This window comes from Zingiber officinale, chromosome 2B, assembly GCF_018446385.1.
Source record: "Zingiber officinale cultivar Zhangliang chromosome 2B, Zo_v1.1, whole genome shotgun sequence".
NCBI classification, from domain to species: Eukaryota; Viridiplantae; Streptophyta; class Magnoliopsida; order Zingiberales; family Zingiberaceae; genus Zingiber; species Zingiber officinale.
In genome coordinates, this window is record NC_055989.1 from 21,148,879 (window position 1) to 21,168,085 (window position 19,207).

The 19,207-nt window shown below is 35.0% G+C and overlaps 1 protein-coding gene across 1 annotated transcript in view; it reads right to left on the reverse strand.

The window, feature by feature from the left end:
- Positions 1 to 18,369, reverse strand: part of LOC122045474 (DNA gyrase subunit A, chloroplastic/mitochondrial-like) — an 83,517-nt gene extending 65,148 nt beyond the window's left edge. Inside the window, exons 1-7 of the mRNA XM_042605705.1 lie at positions 17,843 to 18,369; positions 17,223 to 17,292; positions 16,949 to 17,014; positions 16,039 to 16,140; positions 12,875 to 12,919; positions 12,689 to 12,787; positions 12,482 to 12,568 (exon numbers count right to left, since the gene is read on the reverse strand). Coding sequence (XP_042461639.1) covers positions 12,482 to 12,568; positions 12,689 to 12,787; positions 12,875 to 12,919; positions 16,039 to 16,140; positions 16,949 to 17,014; positions 17,223 to 17,292; positions 17,843 to 18,261 — 888 coding nt within the window. The 5' untranslated portion in view covers positions 18,262 to 18,369. The remainder of the gene's footprint in view (positions 1 to 12,481; positions 12,569 to 12,688; positions 12,788 to 12,874; positions 12,920 to 16,038; positions 16,141 to 16,948; positions 17,015 to 17,222; positions 17,293 to 17,842) is intronic.
- Positions 18,370 to 19,207: the final 838 nt, after the last annotated feature.

Genomic DNA, 19,207 nt, shown 5'->3' on the forward strand with positions numbered 1-19,207 from the left:
CCGGTCTCGAGGAGATAGAATCTAATTAATATTTTATTTGATGATAAACTGTGTTAACACTCTATTTTGCAGGATATATATTTGCCTCGGACTAACGTTTTCTTGTAGAAAGGAAATCGCTGGAAAACAAGGGTCCGAGCGCCCGGAAGGGATCCGGGCGCCCGGAGGTGAATTTTATCCCCAACGTTACTTCGCCACGTGGAGATCCCTGGTTGGCTCGACTACGTTATATTCAGAGCGCCGGAATGGATCCAGGCACCCCGAACCTCCTATATAAGGAGGGTAAAGGCTGAAGTCACAGAACAACAACTCACGATCTGCTCTCCTATGCTCCTGCGACGCTGCGAAGGCTCTCCGACAAAGTGCTAAGTTGTTTTTCCTGTACTTCTTTTGTAATCAATATTTCGAATTATTAGTGATTGCCAAACGAAAGCACTTAACGAGTGCGGGCCTTGGAGTAGGAGTCGACACAGGCTCCGAACCAAGTAAAAACTACTTGTGTCATTCTTTTTGCTTTTGATTTTTCCACTGCGTACTTTCGTTAAAATTTTAATCGATATTCATCCCCCTCTATTGAATTCACGTTCCAACAAGTGGTATTCGAGCATGTACCAATCTGATTTGGTGCAACCACCAATCAGATAAGGGGGTGAAACCTTTTTCATTTTTTTTCGATTTTCAGTCTTTTCGTTATATTCCAAACTGGTATTGTTACCTTTTTGAAAATATTTTTCGTTGCAAGTTATCTGAATTGGTGCAACACCAATTCAGCTTTTATATTATTTTTTTTCTTCCCGCACTACTAATCGGATTTTCCTTGTCTATTTCTTTACTTGTGTGCAAGTTAAAAAATGTCTCAAATTGAAAGTTTTAGCACAGTACGTCCTCCCCTATTCAATGGGGATGATTTTCCATACTGGAAGAAGCGGATGGAAGTCTACCTGAAGACAGACTTCGACTAATGGTTCAGCGTCACCAGAGGCTACAAGGTGCTGGTCGACAACTCCAGAATTCCACTGGACCCGAAACAATGGACTCCGGACATGAAGAAAAAGTCGTCAACGGACTTCAAAGCCCTCAACACCCTACAATGCGGACTGACAAAGGAAGAGTTGAACCGGGTAGGACCGCATCAAAACGCGAAAGAGCTATGGGACAAATTGATCGAGCTACACGAAGGAACTAGCGACGCTAAGGTAACAAAACGCGACCTCCACTTAAATAAGTTATTTAATATTAAAATGCAGGAAGGAGAAACGACGAGTCAGCTTCACGCGAGGAACAAGGACATCCTCAACAGACTCCACGTAACACCTTGTGGGCATCCATTGTGGATGCCTACAAGATTTCAAAAAATTTATCTAAATTAAAATTAGAATTGCACGAGCAAACTAACGCCGGGACCGAAAAATGTGTAGCCTTGTTTGCAGGTTCATCCAAGGAAAGGACGAAAAACAAGCCTGAGGTTGAGGATGAGTCTAACCAGGACTCTGAAGACGAAAAATACCTAGTGAACCTGGTAAGAAAAATGTTCACCAGGAGGAAGAAGCTAGAAGGACCTGTAAAAGATCAACCCCCCAACCGAACCGAGGAATGTGACCTGTTTAGGATGCAACAAGAAGGGTCACTACAAGAACGAGTGTCCGAGGTTGAAGAGCGACAAGACAAAGACATTCAAGAAAAAAGCTCTCAAAGCAACCTGGGACGACTCTTCTTCAGAAGAATCGGAGGCCGAAGATCAGAAGCACTAGGGCCACCTCGCGCTGATGGCCCTCAAAGCAGAGTCGGAGGACGAATCGGAAGACGGGTCTGAACCTGAATCGAGCCACGAGTCTGTACTCGTTTCCGAAGGTCCCGACGAGGTAAACTTTAATTTAAAATTATTGCATGTCTAAATAGGAAATTAATTACAATAGAAAATGAAAACAAATTACTCCTTGAAGAGAATCAAAATCTCAAGAAACAAATCAAAAATCCAAATCCAACTCAAGACCTAACACTTGAGGAGAAAAATTTATCACTAAAAATAGAAATTAATAAATTAAAAGATCTCTAAGAAAAATTTACAACAAGATCTAAGAATTTAGATCTAATTTTAAATAATCTTACAACAAAACCAGACTTAGCTACAAGTCAAGTTCAAATAAAACATTTAAATCATTAATAACCCAACACAAATAATCAAGTAAAGTTTGGGTTCCAAAAGCGTGCCTAACCGCGCAAGTAGGACTCAACCAATACTACATACCCAAAGAAAAAATATATTATATAAAATCAAATAAGTCAAATCAAAAACAAAAATATAAACCTAGACCAACAAATTCAAAAACTAAATATTTTAAAAACCACCAAAATTTAGAATATCATCAAGTCAGTTATAATTAAAAAAAGAACAGACATAAACCAAGAACTAAAACTCAAAAATAAAGGCCAATAATAGGGGGGGCTCCAGAATAGCTGACACCTCCAAAAATAATCTACCCGACAGGGTAACCGAAACTAACCTACCCGGCGGCAGGGTAATTAGGACTAGTTAGAAAGGAACCTAGTTTAACTTGATCTATGGTAACCGAAGCTTAGTCTATGCATGTCTAGGAAGATATGGCTTCGACCTGGTGCATTTGGCTAAATGAAACTAACCGAAGCTACACTTTATGGATCCAAACTAGTTAGACCAAGGTTTTATATTAAGTTCAGTGAATAGGACTATTTGGAAAACCTCGAGGGCATGGTTACTCTAATGATGTCCAAGTGACTCACCATAGACCAGAAGTTTATTCAGAGAATGTCTATTTGTTGAGCCCAAAACTAAAACTGAATCTAACACATAGTTAAACCAAACCCTAAAACTGAACTTAACTCATCTCACAAAATTATAAGATTCTCTAATTAAAAATTTAGATCGGGTGAGATGACTAAGGAGGACTAACATAAAATAAAATTAAATTAAATTAAATTAAATTAAATTAAAATAATATTGAATTGAATTTGAATTTGAAATAATATTAAAATTAAAATTAAAATAAATTAAATTATATTATATTAAATAAATTTAAATTAAATTAAACAAAATTAAATTAAATTAAAAACACTTTTAAAAGTTCTTTTAAAAAATATTTTAAATTATTTTAAAAATTTTAAAATTTATTTTAAATTCTTTTAAAAACTTTAAAAATTATTTTTAAAATAATTTTAAAAATTCTTTTAAAAAACTTTAAAAATCATTTTAAAAATTCCTTTTAAAAAACTTTAAAAATCATTTTAAAAATTCTTTTAAAAACTTTAAAAATTCTTTTAAAAAATTCTTTTAAAAACTTTAAAAATTATTTTAAAATTCTTTTAAAAACTATTTAAAAAATTCTCTTAATCATTTTAAAAATTCTTTTAAAAACTTTAAAAATTCTTTTAAAAACTTTAAAAATTCTTTTAAAAATTTTTAAAAACTTTATATTCCTTTTAAAAACTCTTTTAAAAAAATTAAAAATCATTTTAAAAATTCTTTTAAAAATTTTAAAAATTCTTATAAAAACTCTTTTAAAAATTCTTTTAAAAACTTTAAAAATCATTTTAAAAATTCTTTTAAAAAAACTTTAAAAATCATTTTAAAAATTTCTTTTAAAAACTTTAAAAATTATTTTAAAAAAATTCTTTTAAAAACTTTAAAAATCATTTTAAATATTCTTTTAAAAAATTCTTTTAAAAATTTTAAAAATTATTTAAAAAATTCTTTTAAAAAAACTTTAAAAAATTATTTTAAAATTCTTTTTAAAAAAAACTTTAAAAATTCTTTAAAAAAAAAAAATGAGCGCTCGGAGTAACCCAAAATAGCATCGATGTCGAGATATACCTAAGTCGGAGTAACCCAGAATAGCATCATCGATGCTATTCTGGGTTACTCCGACTTAGGTATATCTCGACTTTGATAATGATTTATTTTGATTTGTTTAATAGACTAGGATTACAAAAACTGTTTTGATTTTATCCTAGAATTTGAAAACACTATTTTTGAAAATAAATTTTGTAATCCTAGTCTATTAAACAAATCAGAATAAATCAATGTCAAAGTCGAGATATACCTAAGTCAATGTCAAGGTCAAAATACAATGATTATAATAGAATGTACATAGTGATGATGAAGTCTATCGAGATGAGGAGGAGGGTGGTCCAGATCCCAAGGAACGTAGCATCTCGATCAGCTAAGTGTGACGGGTTCGGGCATCCTCTCGGGAACTGGATAGATCACGTCGAAGGTCGGAGATATCCTGTCTCACGTCTCATCTCAAGTCGGAGACCTCCTGACGGAGACGCGTCATGGATAGCTCGAGTCCGACAACTCGATCGCCTAGAGTACGAGGAGCGGGACAAGGTGCTCGGCCTGGAGGTGGAGGTGGTAAGGGGTCGGAGCGTCCTCGCCGAATAGTGCGACCATAAGCTCATCCTACTCTGCCTCCTCCTGGGCATCTAGGTCTGGCTGGTGCTGTGCCCCCCTCCGCCAAGACAAGACACCCTCATCATTTATATGGACACCTCATAGAGAGAAGTTCCTAGGTCCTAAGACATCGAACTCAGTCATGACTCGGATATCGCCTCGGGTGACGTTAATATGTAGGGAGGCGAAATATGCCGTCAAAATATGACAATACGGTATATGAACTCGAGCGTTGGTGGAGACTCAGCTGAGTAGATAATGGTCTGAAAGATATGTAAACTAATGTCTATGTCTAATCTATGACAAAGGGCATACAATAAAAAGGAATGAAATGGACGCATCATCGCTATGTCGCGAGTGGACAACGGTAAGATGCAGAAGACTAAAACCCTATAGAGTACATAATCGTGAACTCGAAGGATACTAACCTAAACATAGTCACAGTGGGTACTCGCTCTCCTCCAAAAAAAAAAATACGAGTAAATCGTATCCAAAATAACGTGTGAGTAAGGATCACCAAATGGTAGATCCCTAGGAGGATAACACTGAAAAGGACACGTAAATGGTCGTAACTCTAAAAAGTCCTGGATAATTGTAGGAGATAATGTGATATCCGTACCAGCTACCCTAGTAGTATAAGTAAGATCATCTACCCTAACTAAATTATTATAAAATTTGGCACATAAACTTATGTTTACTGAACTGGTATAGTAAACAAGGTTCTGTAAATTATAGTGGTTAATGACCTCTACAGCTGGAATACAGGAACGCAAGAAAAACTGTCTATCTAAGCACTTAGTCTTAATAGGCATATAGATGATAGACTCAAACCTAATCCTAAGTTCGTCGATAGGGAACCTAGGGTCAACGCTAACAGTAGAGGGCCCAGCACTAAATCTAGAACGTTTTCTACATTGTAAAAAAAACTATACTAAGCATAAAAAATAAATGAAATATTTAAAGAAAACTTAGGGACGAAAAGGAATTTACTGAGGCATCGTGAATAATATTTTTTAGAAATGACGACCTCGATTGACTCGCAGCCGCGTAATGACCGGAGAAACGAGGAAAATTTTAATTAGTAACCTCGGCGGGTGTAGAGATAATTTTTTGGGTTAAATTCATTATTTTTTAAATATGTATTTTTTATTATAATAATAATTAATATAAAATTATAAAAATTATAAAATTTTACAAAATATTATAAATTTTAAATATAAATGTAAATTAATATTTGATTATTAAATATGCTTACTATTGATTTTATATTTTATAGTATTGAGTTTATATTTTAATATTTTTTATAAGATAATGCCTATTAAATTTTTCTAAAAAATATTTTAAAAAATAAATAAATTCCAAAATTCAAAATTATAAAATCATTTTAAAAGGTTTTAAATTATTTTTTGAATTTATTTTAAATTTTTATTTTTAAAGAATTTATTTAAAATGTTTAAGAATTAATATTTTCAAATGTTTTTAGATTAAGATACAAAAGAGTATACCCTTTATTGAATAGTACCCATATTTATATACAAACTATAATCTATCTTAGGAACTATAATTAGGCTAATTGACACATTTACCTAATTGACCTATATATATTACCTAATATATAGATATAATATGGTAACAAATAATATATACAAATATGTTAACTATTATATATAATATATTCTATGTAAGACATCTCTCTCAATTCATCCATCATTTTGCAAAAAATATCATAAATATCTAAAGCTCTCGGTTCCGGGCAACTCAACATCTCCTATCTTAACAATTATCTCACTATGTCTAATATTTCTAAACTTAAATTTCATATATTCTGTCTTTATTCTACTAAGTCACCTTTCCCTTCTCGTATTTCCCACCAAGGTTCTAAATTAACATGGTATCAGAGCAATAAATTCGAAATTAGGGTTTTTTTTCCTTTCCTATCAGCGTACGACAAACAGCACCCCCCCCCCTCCTTCCTCGTTTCTTTGGAGAGACGATCACCCTCGACACTAAAACCACGTGAAGGTCGTTCTTGCCCCCTTCTCTTTCAATTTTCTTCAAGATCTAGGTCCTCTTGCTTGGATTTGTTACGACGGTAAGTGTTGCCTGCCGCTTCCAGCCCTAAGAGAAGTCTTCCTGTGCTGCTTCCTTTCCGAGCAACAACACCTGTTGTGATTTCCTTCGGCGGAAACAAAGAGCGACAAATTGGGGCTTCATTCTTCCTCTGCTTGCCGTCGCCAACTTCCAACCATTAACAGTAGGTTTCTTCTAGGAAACTTGTCCCTGCCGTCAGCTTCCAAAATTGTTCATGATGGTTGCTGCTACCACCAGTTGAAACCCTTGCTCCTCTATTTTCTTTTGCTACCGAATCGAGAAGATCCGAAATTGCCAAAGTGTCAAGCAGAACTCGTTTTAGGTCTCTCACACCTTCAGCAGAAATGAGAGTAATATACACTCTTGGTTCATCTTGCTCTACCCATTCTATTTCCTTTTTTTATCACCGCGCCAGGTGTCGACTCTCCTTCCACGACACAGAGCTGCGACTGTATCAGCCTTATCCCTAGTGACTATCTCAGATAGAGTTGTAAACAAGCCGAGCCGAGCTTTGGGTTGTTCAAGCTTGTTTGATAAGGTTAAACAAGTCGAGCTGAGCCGAGCTTAAAATGAACCAAGCTTTTGAAATGAATGTTCAAGCTTGGCTTGGTTTATTTTTTATGAGCTTGAGCTTGTTTAAAGCTTGGCTTGAGCTTGGTTCGTTTAGATGTTATCAAGCTCTCAATTCAAACTTGTTTGATTGTTTGAAACTTTTAGTTGTTTGATTGATTATTGAACTTGATAATTTAAATTTATTTTATTTTATTTTATTGTTTATTTAGTATATTGAAAAGAATTTTATTAATGAATATGGTTCGTGAACATTGTTCACGAACGTTCTTCACGAACATTGTTCACGAACGTTCTTCACGAACATTGTTCACGAACGTTAATGAGCTGAACGCATATATGTTCAAGTTTATTTGTTTAGCTTAACGAGTTGTTCAAGCTTGTTTGTTTAATTAATCTTATGTATATTGAACAAACATAAACAACCTCTTACCAAGCCGAACACCAAACTTGTTCACAAACGTTTGGTTCATTTACAGCCCTAATCTCAGATTCTTCTTTTATTTGACTTGTTTGGGATAAAGTCTTATAACAAAAAATAAGTCTTCTATTGTGACGGATGTGGTGTGATGTCTAAGATCACAGAATATAAGCTAAATGGTTCAAACTATTTGGGAGTAAAACTATTCATCTTTATCTACAAAGTATTGACAAAAATATTCATTTGACTGATGACCGATTCAAAAATAGAAAGGATGCTCGTTTGTTCCTTCAAATTCGGAATTGTATTGATAGTGAGGTAATTAATTTACTAAATGATTACTTGGAATTTCTATACTCTGGAAAGGGAATTTCTCTCGCATGTATGAAGTTTGCAATATTTTACCGTCTGGAAAAACAAGATTAGCCTCTGATCAATTATTTCATGGCATTTAAGAAGACATACGAGGAGCTTAATATGTTACTGCCCTTTACCCCTGATGTGAAGGTTCAACAACGCCAACGAGAGCAGATGACTATCATGAGATTCCTTCCTTGTCTATCTCCTGAATAATAGTTTTTATCTCTACGGATGAATTTGCCAAGTTCTCAAAATCTCATAAATCACTCAAGTCTTCATCTCCCACTGTCACTGCTATTGTTGATTCAGCTAAACAAAACGCATGTCTTCTTTCTTCATCCTCCAAATAGGTCATTGATTCTAGTGACATAGATCATATAATAGGTAATTCTAGTCTATTTTCTACTTTACAGTCCAAAACTAACACTTAACTGATGATCTCTGTCTTGTGTTCATGTGTCTGGTACTATCAATCTTACCCCCTACTTTCTCTATCCTCTATCCTACATTTACCTAGTTTATCCTTTAATTTAGCATCTCTGTTAGTCAACTAACTCGTAATCTTAATTATTGCATCTCATTTTTTCCTAATCATTGCTTATTTCAGGATCTTTTAACGAAGAAGATTATTGGTAAAGGACACGAGTCTGGAGGTCTCTACATTCTTGACACACTGCTCCCAAATTCTTTTGCTTGCTCAAGTGTCACTTTTCCTTTCAAAAATCATTGTAGGTTGGGACATTCATCTCTCCCTTTGCTCAAAAAGCTTTGTCTATCATATGAAACATCACCGTCTTAGTTCAAATCCTACAGTAAATAAACGTGCTACTATTCCTTTTAAATTAGTTCATTCAATATTTAGGACCTTGTTCTATTTTGTCTAAACTCATTTTAGATATTTCGTTACTTTTGTAGATGACTATTCTCATGTAACTTGGTTATATTTAATGAAAAATCGCACTGAGTTATTTTCTCTGTTTTGTATCTTTTGCACTAGATTAAAACTCAATTCAATACGTCCATCCATACTTGCGAAGTGATAATACCAAGGAATATACGTCCGGTTTATTCCAATCTTATATGAGTCAAAATGGCATGCAACCTCTTGTACTAATACTCCATCCAAAAATGGTGTTGCTTAATGTAAAAACAGACATCTCATTGAGGTTACAGGCCCTTTTATACCAAATGAATGTTCCTAGACTTTTTTTGGACCGATGCAGTTTCTATCGTATGTTTTCTCATTAACCGCAAGTTTTCTCATTAACCGCATGTCAACCATACTTGCGAAGTGATAATGCCAAGGAATATACGTCCGGTTTATTCCAATCTTATATGAGTCAAAATGGCATGCAACCTCTTGTATTAATACTCTATCCCAAAATAATGTTGCTGAACGTAAAAACAGACATCTCATTGAGGCTGCACGGGCGCTTTTATACCAAATTAATGTTCCCAAACTTTTTTTGGACCAATGCAGTTTCTACCGCATGTTTTCTCATTAACCGCAAGTTTTCTCATTAACCGCATGTCATCCACAGTTCTTCATGGTGAGATCCCTTACAAAGTCCTTTTTCCCAATAAGTCGTTTCCGGTTAACCCTAGGATATTTGGTAGCACTTGTTTTGTTCAGGATGTTTATCTACATGTCACTAAATTAGATCGCAAGTCTTTAAAGTGTATCTTCCTTGGTTATTCTCATCTTCAAAAAGGTTATAAGTGTTATTGCCCCAGTATTAACAAATATCTTGTCTCAATTGATGTTACCTTCATGGAAGACACATCTTATTTCCCATCGTCACCTACTCCAACTCGTCAAAGGGAGGAATGATTTGTTGATGTATTCTGTCACATCCTCTACACTCGTCCCGGAACTGATTCCTGTCAAGCCACCTATTATTCAAGTTTATTCCAAGCGTCAACCTCATGATTCACGTCTTGCACCTACTACTTCATTATCAGATTCAGATCCAGTCCAAAGTGATGATCTTCCTATTGCATTACGCAAAGGTAAACGTCAATGTACTTATTACTTCTTTTGTTTCTTATAACGGCTAATCATCTTCCTCTTGCTCTTTTATTGCTTCACTCGATTATGTCTCTATTCCTAAAACTGTATGTAAGGTCATATCTTATCCTGGTTAGAAAGATACAATGATAGAGGAGATGAATGCTTTAGATAACAATGACACTTAGGACTTGGTCGATTCTACCTTCAAGGAAACAGGTTATTGGAACAAATGGGTATTTGCAGTTAAAGTCAATCTAGAAGGGTCAATTGCTAGATTAAAAGCATGCCTTGTCGCTAAAGGCTATGCTTGGACCTATAGTGTGGATTATTCTGATACTTTTTCTCATGTCACAAAATTAACATCTGTTCGATTGTTTATTTCAATGGTTGCTACTCATAATTCTGATATCAACAATGCTTTTCTTCATGGTAATCTTCAAGAGTAAGTGTATATGGAGCAACGTCCTGGGTTTGTTGCTCAAGGGAAGGGGAAGTCAGGGCAAGTTTATCGTCTTCGGAAAGCTTTGTATGGTTTGAAACAAAGTTCTCATGCTTGGTTTAGAAAATTTAGTCAAGTTGTTGCAAAATTAGCCATGATAAAGAGCAAGCATGACCATTCTGTGCTCTATAAGCAATTTGTAGCTGGTATTATTCTATTAGTTGTGTATGTGGATAATATTGTTATCACTGGAAGTGATACTACAGGAATCTCATATCTTAAATCTTTCATGCATACTCAGTTTCATACGAAAGACTTGGGAGTGCTGAAGTATTTCTTAGGTGTTGAGATTACGAGGGGTAAAAAAGGTATATTCAGTAATTGGTATTATTCTATTAGTTGTGTATGTGGATGATATTGTTATCACTGGAAGTGATACTACAGGAATCTCATATCTTAAATCTTTCATGCATACTCAGTTTCATACAAAAGATTTGGGAGTGATGAAGTATTTCTTAGGTGTTGAGGTTATGAGGGGTAAAAAAAAGTTCTCAACTTATTACAAGAAAATTGGGGGAAAGTCTTATAATACTTCAATGACTCAGAACATGCATCTCACAAGAGAAGTTATTTGAACATCCTGAGAGGTATCGAAGGTTGGTTAGGAAGTTGAATTTTCTTACTGTAACTCGTTCGAATATTGCATATTTGGTCAGTGTTGTTAGTCGGTTTATATCATCCCCAACCATTCATAATTGGGCATCGTTAAAACAAATTTTGTATTATTTGAAGGAAGCACCCAGACGAGGTATCATAATGTTTTTCGGATGCAGATTAGGCAAGTTCCAAAATGGATAAAAAATCTAATTCAGGTTATTATATCTTTGTTCGAGTAAATTTAGTCTCATGAAAGAGTAAAAGGCAAAATATTATATCATGATTCAATGCAGAGTCAGAATACATGGCTATGGCATAGTCTGTGTATGAGATAACGTGGACTAAAGGACTTAAAATTTTAGTACCAGCAAAATTATAGTGTGATAACCAAGCTGCTCTTCATATTGCATTGAATCTTGTATTTCATGAGCGAACTAAGCATATTGAAATTGATTGTCACTTCGTTCGTGTGAACAACTTGGAACATCTTTACAAAAGCTTTAAATGGGGTTTGGGTTAAATATCTTTGTAACAAGTTGGGTATGATTAATATCTATACTTCAACTTGAGGGGAAGCTTGGTTATCAATTAGTCTAATTATAGTTTCCTAAGATAGGTTCTAGTTTGTATATAAATATGTCTACTCTTCAATAAAGGGTGTACTCTTTTGTATCTCAAATTAACATAATATAAGCAAAATGATTAAAATGGAGGAGAGCGTCGGATGTTTTATGTGACCGTAAAATATCTCTAAAACTTAAAGAAAAATTCTACAAGACCGCAGTTAGACCTGATATGTTATATGGAGCTAAATGTTGAGCTATGACTCGAGCACATGAGCAGAAGATGAGAGTTGCAGAGATGTGGATGTTAAAGTGGATGTGTGAATATACGAGAATAGGCAGAATAAGAAATGAGAGCTTTAGAGAGAGTCGAAGTTGCATATATTGAGGGAAAACTCCGAGAGACACGTTTAAGATGGTATGATCATGTACTTAAACGACCAATAAATGTTCCAGTTAAGCATGTGAAACTATGACAAACATACATATCAAACGAGGAAGATTAAAAAAGGCTTTAGCAACAATAAAATAAGATAAAATTTATTTAAGTATAGATGATGATATAATAGGAGATAAAGCTCAATGGCGTAAAATGATCCTTATAGCCGACCTCGCCTAGTGGATGAGGTTTGGTTGTTATCATAATAGGAGATAGAGCTCAATGGGTTCCATTGCATCCAACTGCAAAAAGATCAGCTTATTTTAACAGGCCTACATCTAATTGTATTTGACAACCAACAAATCACTAGGAGACAGCATATGGATGGATCTATTTGGAACCTATTTGAGCAATTGTCCTGTTTGAACACATGGAACTATCAGGAAGGCTAAATAGAACATTAGAGGGAAAAAAAACAATACATGCAGAATGAGCTCGTTTAACTACCAACTCCTACGATATTTTATGGACAAAATTCAAGAGGAAAGAAATCATGCTTACAGTAGCCTCAGGATTTCGGATCAGAGCAGAAAGTGCATCTACAAGTTCCCCAAGGTTGTGGGGAGGTATATTTGTAGCCATTCCAACCTAGTTGTTCCAAAATGTAAATTTATTTGTTGTCATTGCTCACAGCTAATATGCTTTTATAAGATAAACGATTCATACAACAAATTTGTGAAATCATAAAATGAGCAAGAGAGTTTGTACAGCGATTCCAGAAGATCCATTTAACAGCAAATTTGGAATACGAGCAGGCAAGAGAGAAGGTTCTTTTTGTGAGCTGTCAAAATTGGGAACAAAGTCAACCTGCAACACAAACAGGGAATAAATAAAAGAACATAACAGAAGAAATCACATATTCTAAAATATATAGAGGGAATTATTAAAACCTACAGTATTCAGGTCCAAATCTGTTAAGAGCATAGCCTCAGCTAGTGCCTGTAAAATGAGTAAAAAATTAAGCAGAAACTTGACACTTCAGTATGGACACTTAGGTGAGGATAGAACAAAGTCAGCTGTGCATGCCCATATAAATTTGACAGCATTTCCACATGTTCAAATCAATATAGAAAATAATAGTACAGCTACAGTAATCAACTGGATTGTACAGGTAATCAGACAAGCCAGCTGATTTCCATTGCCATTAGTACGTCCTCATCAAGGACTTATAATAGGCATGTAAACATGCTGAACAATATCAAACTCACGTGTCCAGATAATATCTTAGCAGATTCTTAATTAATTTGCATGCTGAACTATAGCAAACTCACATGTCCAGATAATGTCTCAGCAGATTCTTAATCGACATACTGTTTGTTACTAACACATTTCATTTCAAATTTCTAGTTTCACTTAACTTGATGGACTCTTCGTTCCAAGTTCTGGAGGCCACAGTTGTGGGAATTTGAGATTATATGAACTATCAGGAATGACAATGAATCAAAGATGATATGTACAACATTCGTATGGAAACATAGTTTTAGAATAACAAACCAATTTGGTGGTCGTGCAAGTACTAGAATTAGTCCCCCCAAATGCATGGAACTCACTACTTGTTGACTTATTGGTGTCAATTGAAGGTGAAGTTACTATAATTAATGCTGTAGAAAACCAAAACAATGAGATAGTAGATGAATACAATGTTATAACTCACTTTTATATTTCACCTTACCTACCATTCATGGAAATGGATAAGGTGCAAAGTTTTTTAACCCAAAAGGAGGTATAAGATGTTGATTATTATGTCATAATTGCCATCAATATTGTCATATCACAGAAACAATATGTGATTGACAATATATTCCTTTATAAAATTCAAAAAGAGCATCAACATCAACTACCCTATCTAAAGATTTTACCTTAAATTTTGGATAGAGTGGCTAAAAAACTTTTGCATCAACTACCCTATCCATTCCTTAAATTTAGATTTAATGAATAGTGATTCTCTAAATTTAGGGAATGAAACATCTACCCTAAAAATAAAATAATATTTCTTTTTAATCTCTCTCCTTCCACTCAATCTTTTCAATCTCTCTCCTTCCACTCATTCCATAAATATAATAATAAAAAAATAAAAGAAAGAGAATAAAATAATAAAAAATTAAGGATGATGGAAATTTTAGGATAGTTGATGTAGTGTGTAGTAAAAAGTGATTGTCTAAATTTAATAAAACGAGTCATTTATCCTAAATTTTAGATATAGTAATAAGAAAACTGATGTGGATGCTCTAAGCACGAAACATTCATCACATAATGATATTTGCAGCATGTTGTGTGTGGCAAAATAAGTCTCTTCTGTTCTCAAGGCAAGTTTCTGCTTCCAACCTAGTCTATGTTAGGAACCTCTAAAATGTATGTTACTAGCAACATAGAACACACAGCTCAACTGTCATTATCGAACTTGCTTAGAGGGGTCAAGTCATGTGCTGACAGTTGACACCTCTAATGATATATCTAATAGTTGCATAAGAACATCATGCTAACAATATAAGTAATATTTAACATAAACAGATATGAATTTACTGTGCTAGCCAAATAACTGAAACTCATAAAACATGCTTCTAGGGGAAAAAACGAAAAATAAATGGTTAGTTGCTAAAACTAGCATATAGTTTCAAAGTTTTAACGAATCCAACACAAACTTCCATTTTTAGAAAACCTATGCACTTGCTTTCAATTTTGTAATAAAAAGTTTACAAAATTTTGAATTAATACATTGCACTAACATTTTAAATCATGCATTGATTTAATAATTTCAAGCCTTGTTATGAATTTTTTAAAAATGAATAAAAAAAATATTATTTAAACAATAATAGATTTGTAATAAAAAATTGAAAAAAAAAAAAAGAATTGTCATGTGATGTTTTGAATTGAAGATGTGATTGAAAGCACATGTATATAGTTGTTAAGAATGTAAATTTGTTGGAATGGTTAAAAACTCCAAAAAAAAATATATTAAAAAATATCCAAAAATAACATCAGAATACTTAATCCATCCACTTGAAAGAACATTGTATCAAAGTAGATTAGGTCCTCAGCCAAACTATTCAGATAGTGAAGAATATTGAACCAAAACAAGGAAGTACAACAATAAGACAGGACTAGTGTGTCAAACAAAAAAGATGTAAAGAAGACCAGATTACAATGTAAAAAAAAAATAGCCATCAGTGTTCCAGCAATTTCTTTCTGAAAATTATTAGCATCTTTGAGGAAAACATAAATAAGCCAAATAACAATGTCCATAGTAAACAACAATATGACGGTAAATTGATTCTGTTATTAGTGAATGAACAGGAGAGTTAAATCTGCATGTAATAGCATCTCGGAGAAAAAAATAAAGCTGTTTGAAGTTCGAAATAATTAAAAAAAAAAAGTAATTGTTAGTCATATTTCCCCAATAATAGAAAGAAAAAAATTGCAAGCATTGGGAAATTTTCTTCAGCTGTGTCAAACAAAAAAGATGTAAAGAAGACCAGATTACAATGTAAAAAAAATAACCATCAGTGTTCCAGCAAATTCTTTCTGCAATTATTAGCACCTTTGAGGAAAAAATAAATAAGCCAAATAACAATATGACGGCAAATTGATTCTGCTGTTAGTGAATGAACAGGAGAGTTAAATCTGCATGTAATAGCATCTCAGAGAAAAGAATAAAGCTGTTTGAAGTTCGAAATAATAAAAAAACAAAGTAATTGTTAGTCATATTTCCCCAAAAATAGAAAGAAAAAAATTACAAGCATTGGGAAATTTTCTTCGGCATAAGAATTAACCCTGCATGCTGTAAGCAAGTTCTCCATTAACAAGTATGCGAATGAAAGTCAAAGTATATGTTTCACTTCTGCAGAAGCTTGCAACAGTGAATACAGCTAGTAAATAGTTTGCACCATTGAATACAGCTAGAGAGCATAGTTTGCACCATTGAATACAGCCAAAACATAGACTCAGTAATCAATCAAATATAGTACTGAAAGCTCTATGCATATCAAAGTTGGTATGGAATTGTTAGTAGGTTCACTTGATGTATGTGATAACACAAAAAAAATAAAAATCAAACCTACTTCCAATCTGCACTCTGTATATCTCATTGCAGCAGGAGGATCAGCATCTATTGACCCAAAGTTACCATGTCCACGAATGAGAGGGCATCTGAGAGAGAAATCCTAAGAAAGATGTAAAAGAATAGTAGGTTGTGATTTAGTATAAGAGAAATCAATGTAGATAAGTGCAAAACAATGTAGATAAGCTTTCAAATTTTTAAAATAGCATGTTGTAGACCAACATAATGTTAAAGACTTGATATTGAATAAATATCTATCTATATATATGTGTGTATACAAAGACTTGATATTGAATAAATATCTATCTATATATGTATATACATATAAATCATAAATAAAAAATTATTGAAACAATCCATGTGCATCTCATAATCTGCATCAATATTTCACTGTGGAAAAACAACAAGAGAAATTAATGAAGATAAGCTTTCAAATTATGACAACAAAAAATGGCATGTTATGTACCAACATAATGTTAAAGATTACATATTGAAGATATAATTCAAAAATCAAAATTTATTCATGTGAAGCATGTAATGGCAATCAATATTTCATTGTGGAAAAAAAATACGAAAATTAGTAATCCAAATCAAAAGTCCTTTTTTAGTAAAAAAAAATAACAAATTTTTGTTACTTGAACAGTAAAAATTTCTGGAAATTAAGGAGAACAATAGAAAGTTTTAGAAGCCCCATGACAATGGTAGTGGTAAATTCTTAGCATTAGTGTTTTTGTGTGGTATTAATTATCATAGTCAATAGATCCCTAGCATATACATATTACATTAGAATGAAGAAACAGATAAATTGAATGTAGAAAAAAAACTGCAATTAATGTCCATATGAAATTGTTAATCTTAAGTTTTTGGATAGTAATACTGCAGGCAAGAAATGGAAAAGATTGGGAGAATACCTGCGCCATTCGAACAAGAGAATTATAAACCGCTGTATCTCCATGGGGATGAAACTTACCTAAAACCTGTAAGAAATAAGTGCCTATGAATGATAAGAACAATTTATTTCTTACAGTTTTTAACCTGTAAAAAATGAGTAGACACATGGGTTGCAGTAGAAAAGAGGAAAAATACTCAATGTAGTAGCAATGTCAAAAATAACAAGTTAGAACTTATCATTAATTGCAAAAAAATAAAGATAAAAAGATAAACAGAAAAAAATGATGTTGTCACCTCTCCAACAACCCTAGCACATTTCTTAAAAGGCTTATGAGACGAAAGACCCAGTTCATGCATTGCATACCTGCAACAATATCAAAATCATATCAGAATAACAAATAGAAGAGAACAGGCTAGATAAACAATCAACCAAAGCTTAGACGTTGTAAGATAATTAAACGAGAAACATTAGAATGGCAGCAAGTTAAACACAAAACTGGTAGCAATGATTACCAACATAAAATGGCGATCAAACCAAATGATTATGCAAAATAAATAAATCAGTTATTCCATCACAGATGATAAACCCATATGAAGATTTGTAGACATATTTTCAAATTGATGTGAGTGTTGATTTGCAAATTGAAACACCAAAATGCAAGACATTTGTTTTTTTTTTATTTGGCTCAAGACAACCAAATATTGCATACAAAAAGAGTCATTGGAAAAGCAGTTCAAACAGATAAATTGACAAACAATTTTCACGTATTTTCGTAACTTATTGTTGGATGAGTATCAAGGCACGAGGGAGGGTACCAACGTCATTCTTAAAGAACTAAAAAGCAAAACAGATTCACACAAGAATAAAAGGTACGCAATAAACACATGCAAGAAAGCTCAATAAGTCTACGCACAGTATCCTCCTGTGCACCGGCTTCAAACCATCCCGTACATCCGGCAAAGCACGACCGACCAGCACCGACAGGGCATACGCCATGTACGCCTCTTTGGCCTCCTTGGGGAGCTCTGCAGGGATAACCATTCCCTCCTGGGCGCCACTGTGCTCCTCCACCATCAGCCCACCATTACGGCCACCCCTGTCGCCCACCTCCCCCAACCTCGCCGTAATGGAAGATTCCTCCTCCCGGTCGCTCCCCTTCGAACTCACCGTCCGGACGGCCAGGGTCGACGCGGCGGAGAGAGGATGAAGTTCGACGAAGACGCGGCGGGAAGATGGGAGCGACGCCGAGATGGCGGGGAAGAGGAGCAAGGGGCGACAGCGAGAAAGAAAGATGGAGGAAGAGCCGAGGCGGCGCATGGTGGAGAGAGCCATAGCGAGAAATGGGAGCAATGAAAGCCCTAATCGGCTATATGGAGGGCGGAGGTTTCATTCGGGTTAGAGCGGGAGGAGACGAAGAGGACGGGAATGGAAGGGGTTTTGCTTGTTAGGGTTTTAGTGGATTGGGAGGAGTGATCCCCAAAACCCGTAAAAGGAACGGTGAGGATCGTATGACCGTTGGAAACAACCTTTCGACCGTTTGAAATAAAATAGTATTATTTCATGTGGTATTTTTAAATTAATTTGAAAAAAAATATCATTATATAATAATAATAATGCCGATGTAGCATAGAGGCGTAAGAGAGATTATAGAGATACATAAGGGGATTTTTGTCATTTGACTATTTAATACTTTAACATGCACTATTCATGTGTTGCTACAGAGGGAGGGGGTGTGTCTTTCCCGTCGTCAGGGGAGAAAAGAGGGGCATGGGTTTTGATCCGCCGCCTCCGGGAGTCCGACGCCAATACTAGCCGACAACTCCGGCGTTGATCCTCTCCCCTTCTCTTGTATACAAGCTAGCACCTCATGCGCAAGGACACACGGGACAGCCGTCGCCTCCCCCTTTCTCTATGCTCACGACATCGAGGAGCACTGCTGTCGCCTCCGGTGCCGCCTCTAGCGACCTCTGTCGGCCGCCCAAGGCCCTCTCCAGTGCTGCCAGTGCCACCGAGTGCCTCCTCAGCCGGTCGTCGCAATCTCGACGGTCGCTGAGGTCCTAACCACCACCAGAGGCCACCGTCTCTAGATGCCACCGCCTCCAGCGGGCGCCGCCTCTGGCGACCACCAACGCCACCTCCAAAGGCACCACCTCCAGCAGCCGTCACCACTGTCGTAGCTGCCCCCATTGGCTATTGTCATTGTCGCGCCTCCGACGGTTGTCGTCGCTACCTCATCCACAGTCTTCGCCCTCCGGATAATCGTCACTTGAGCCCTTAA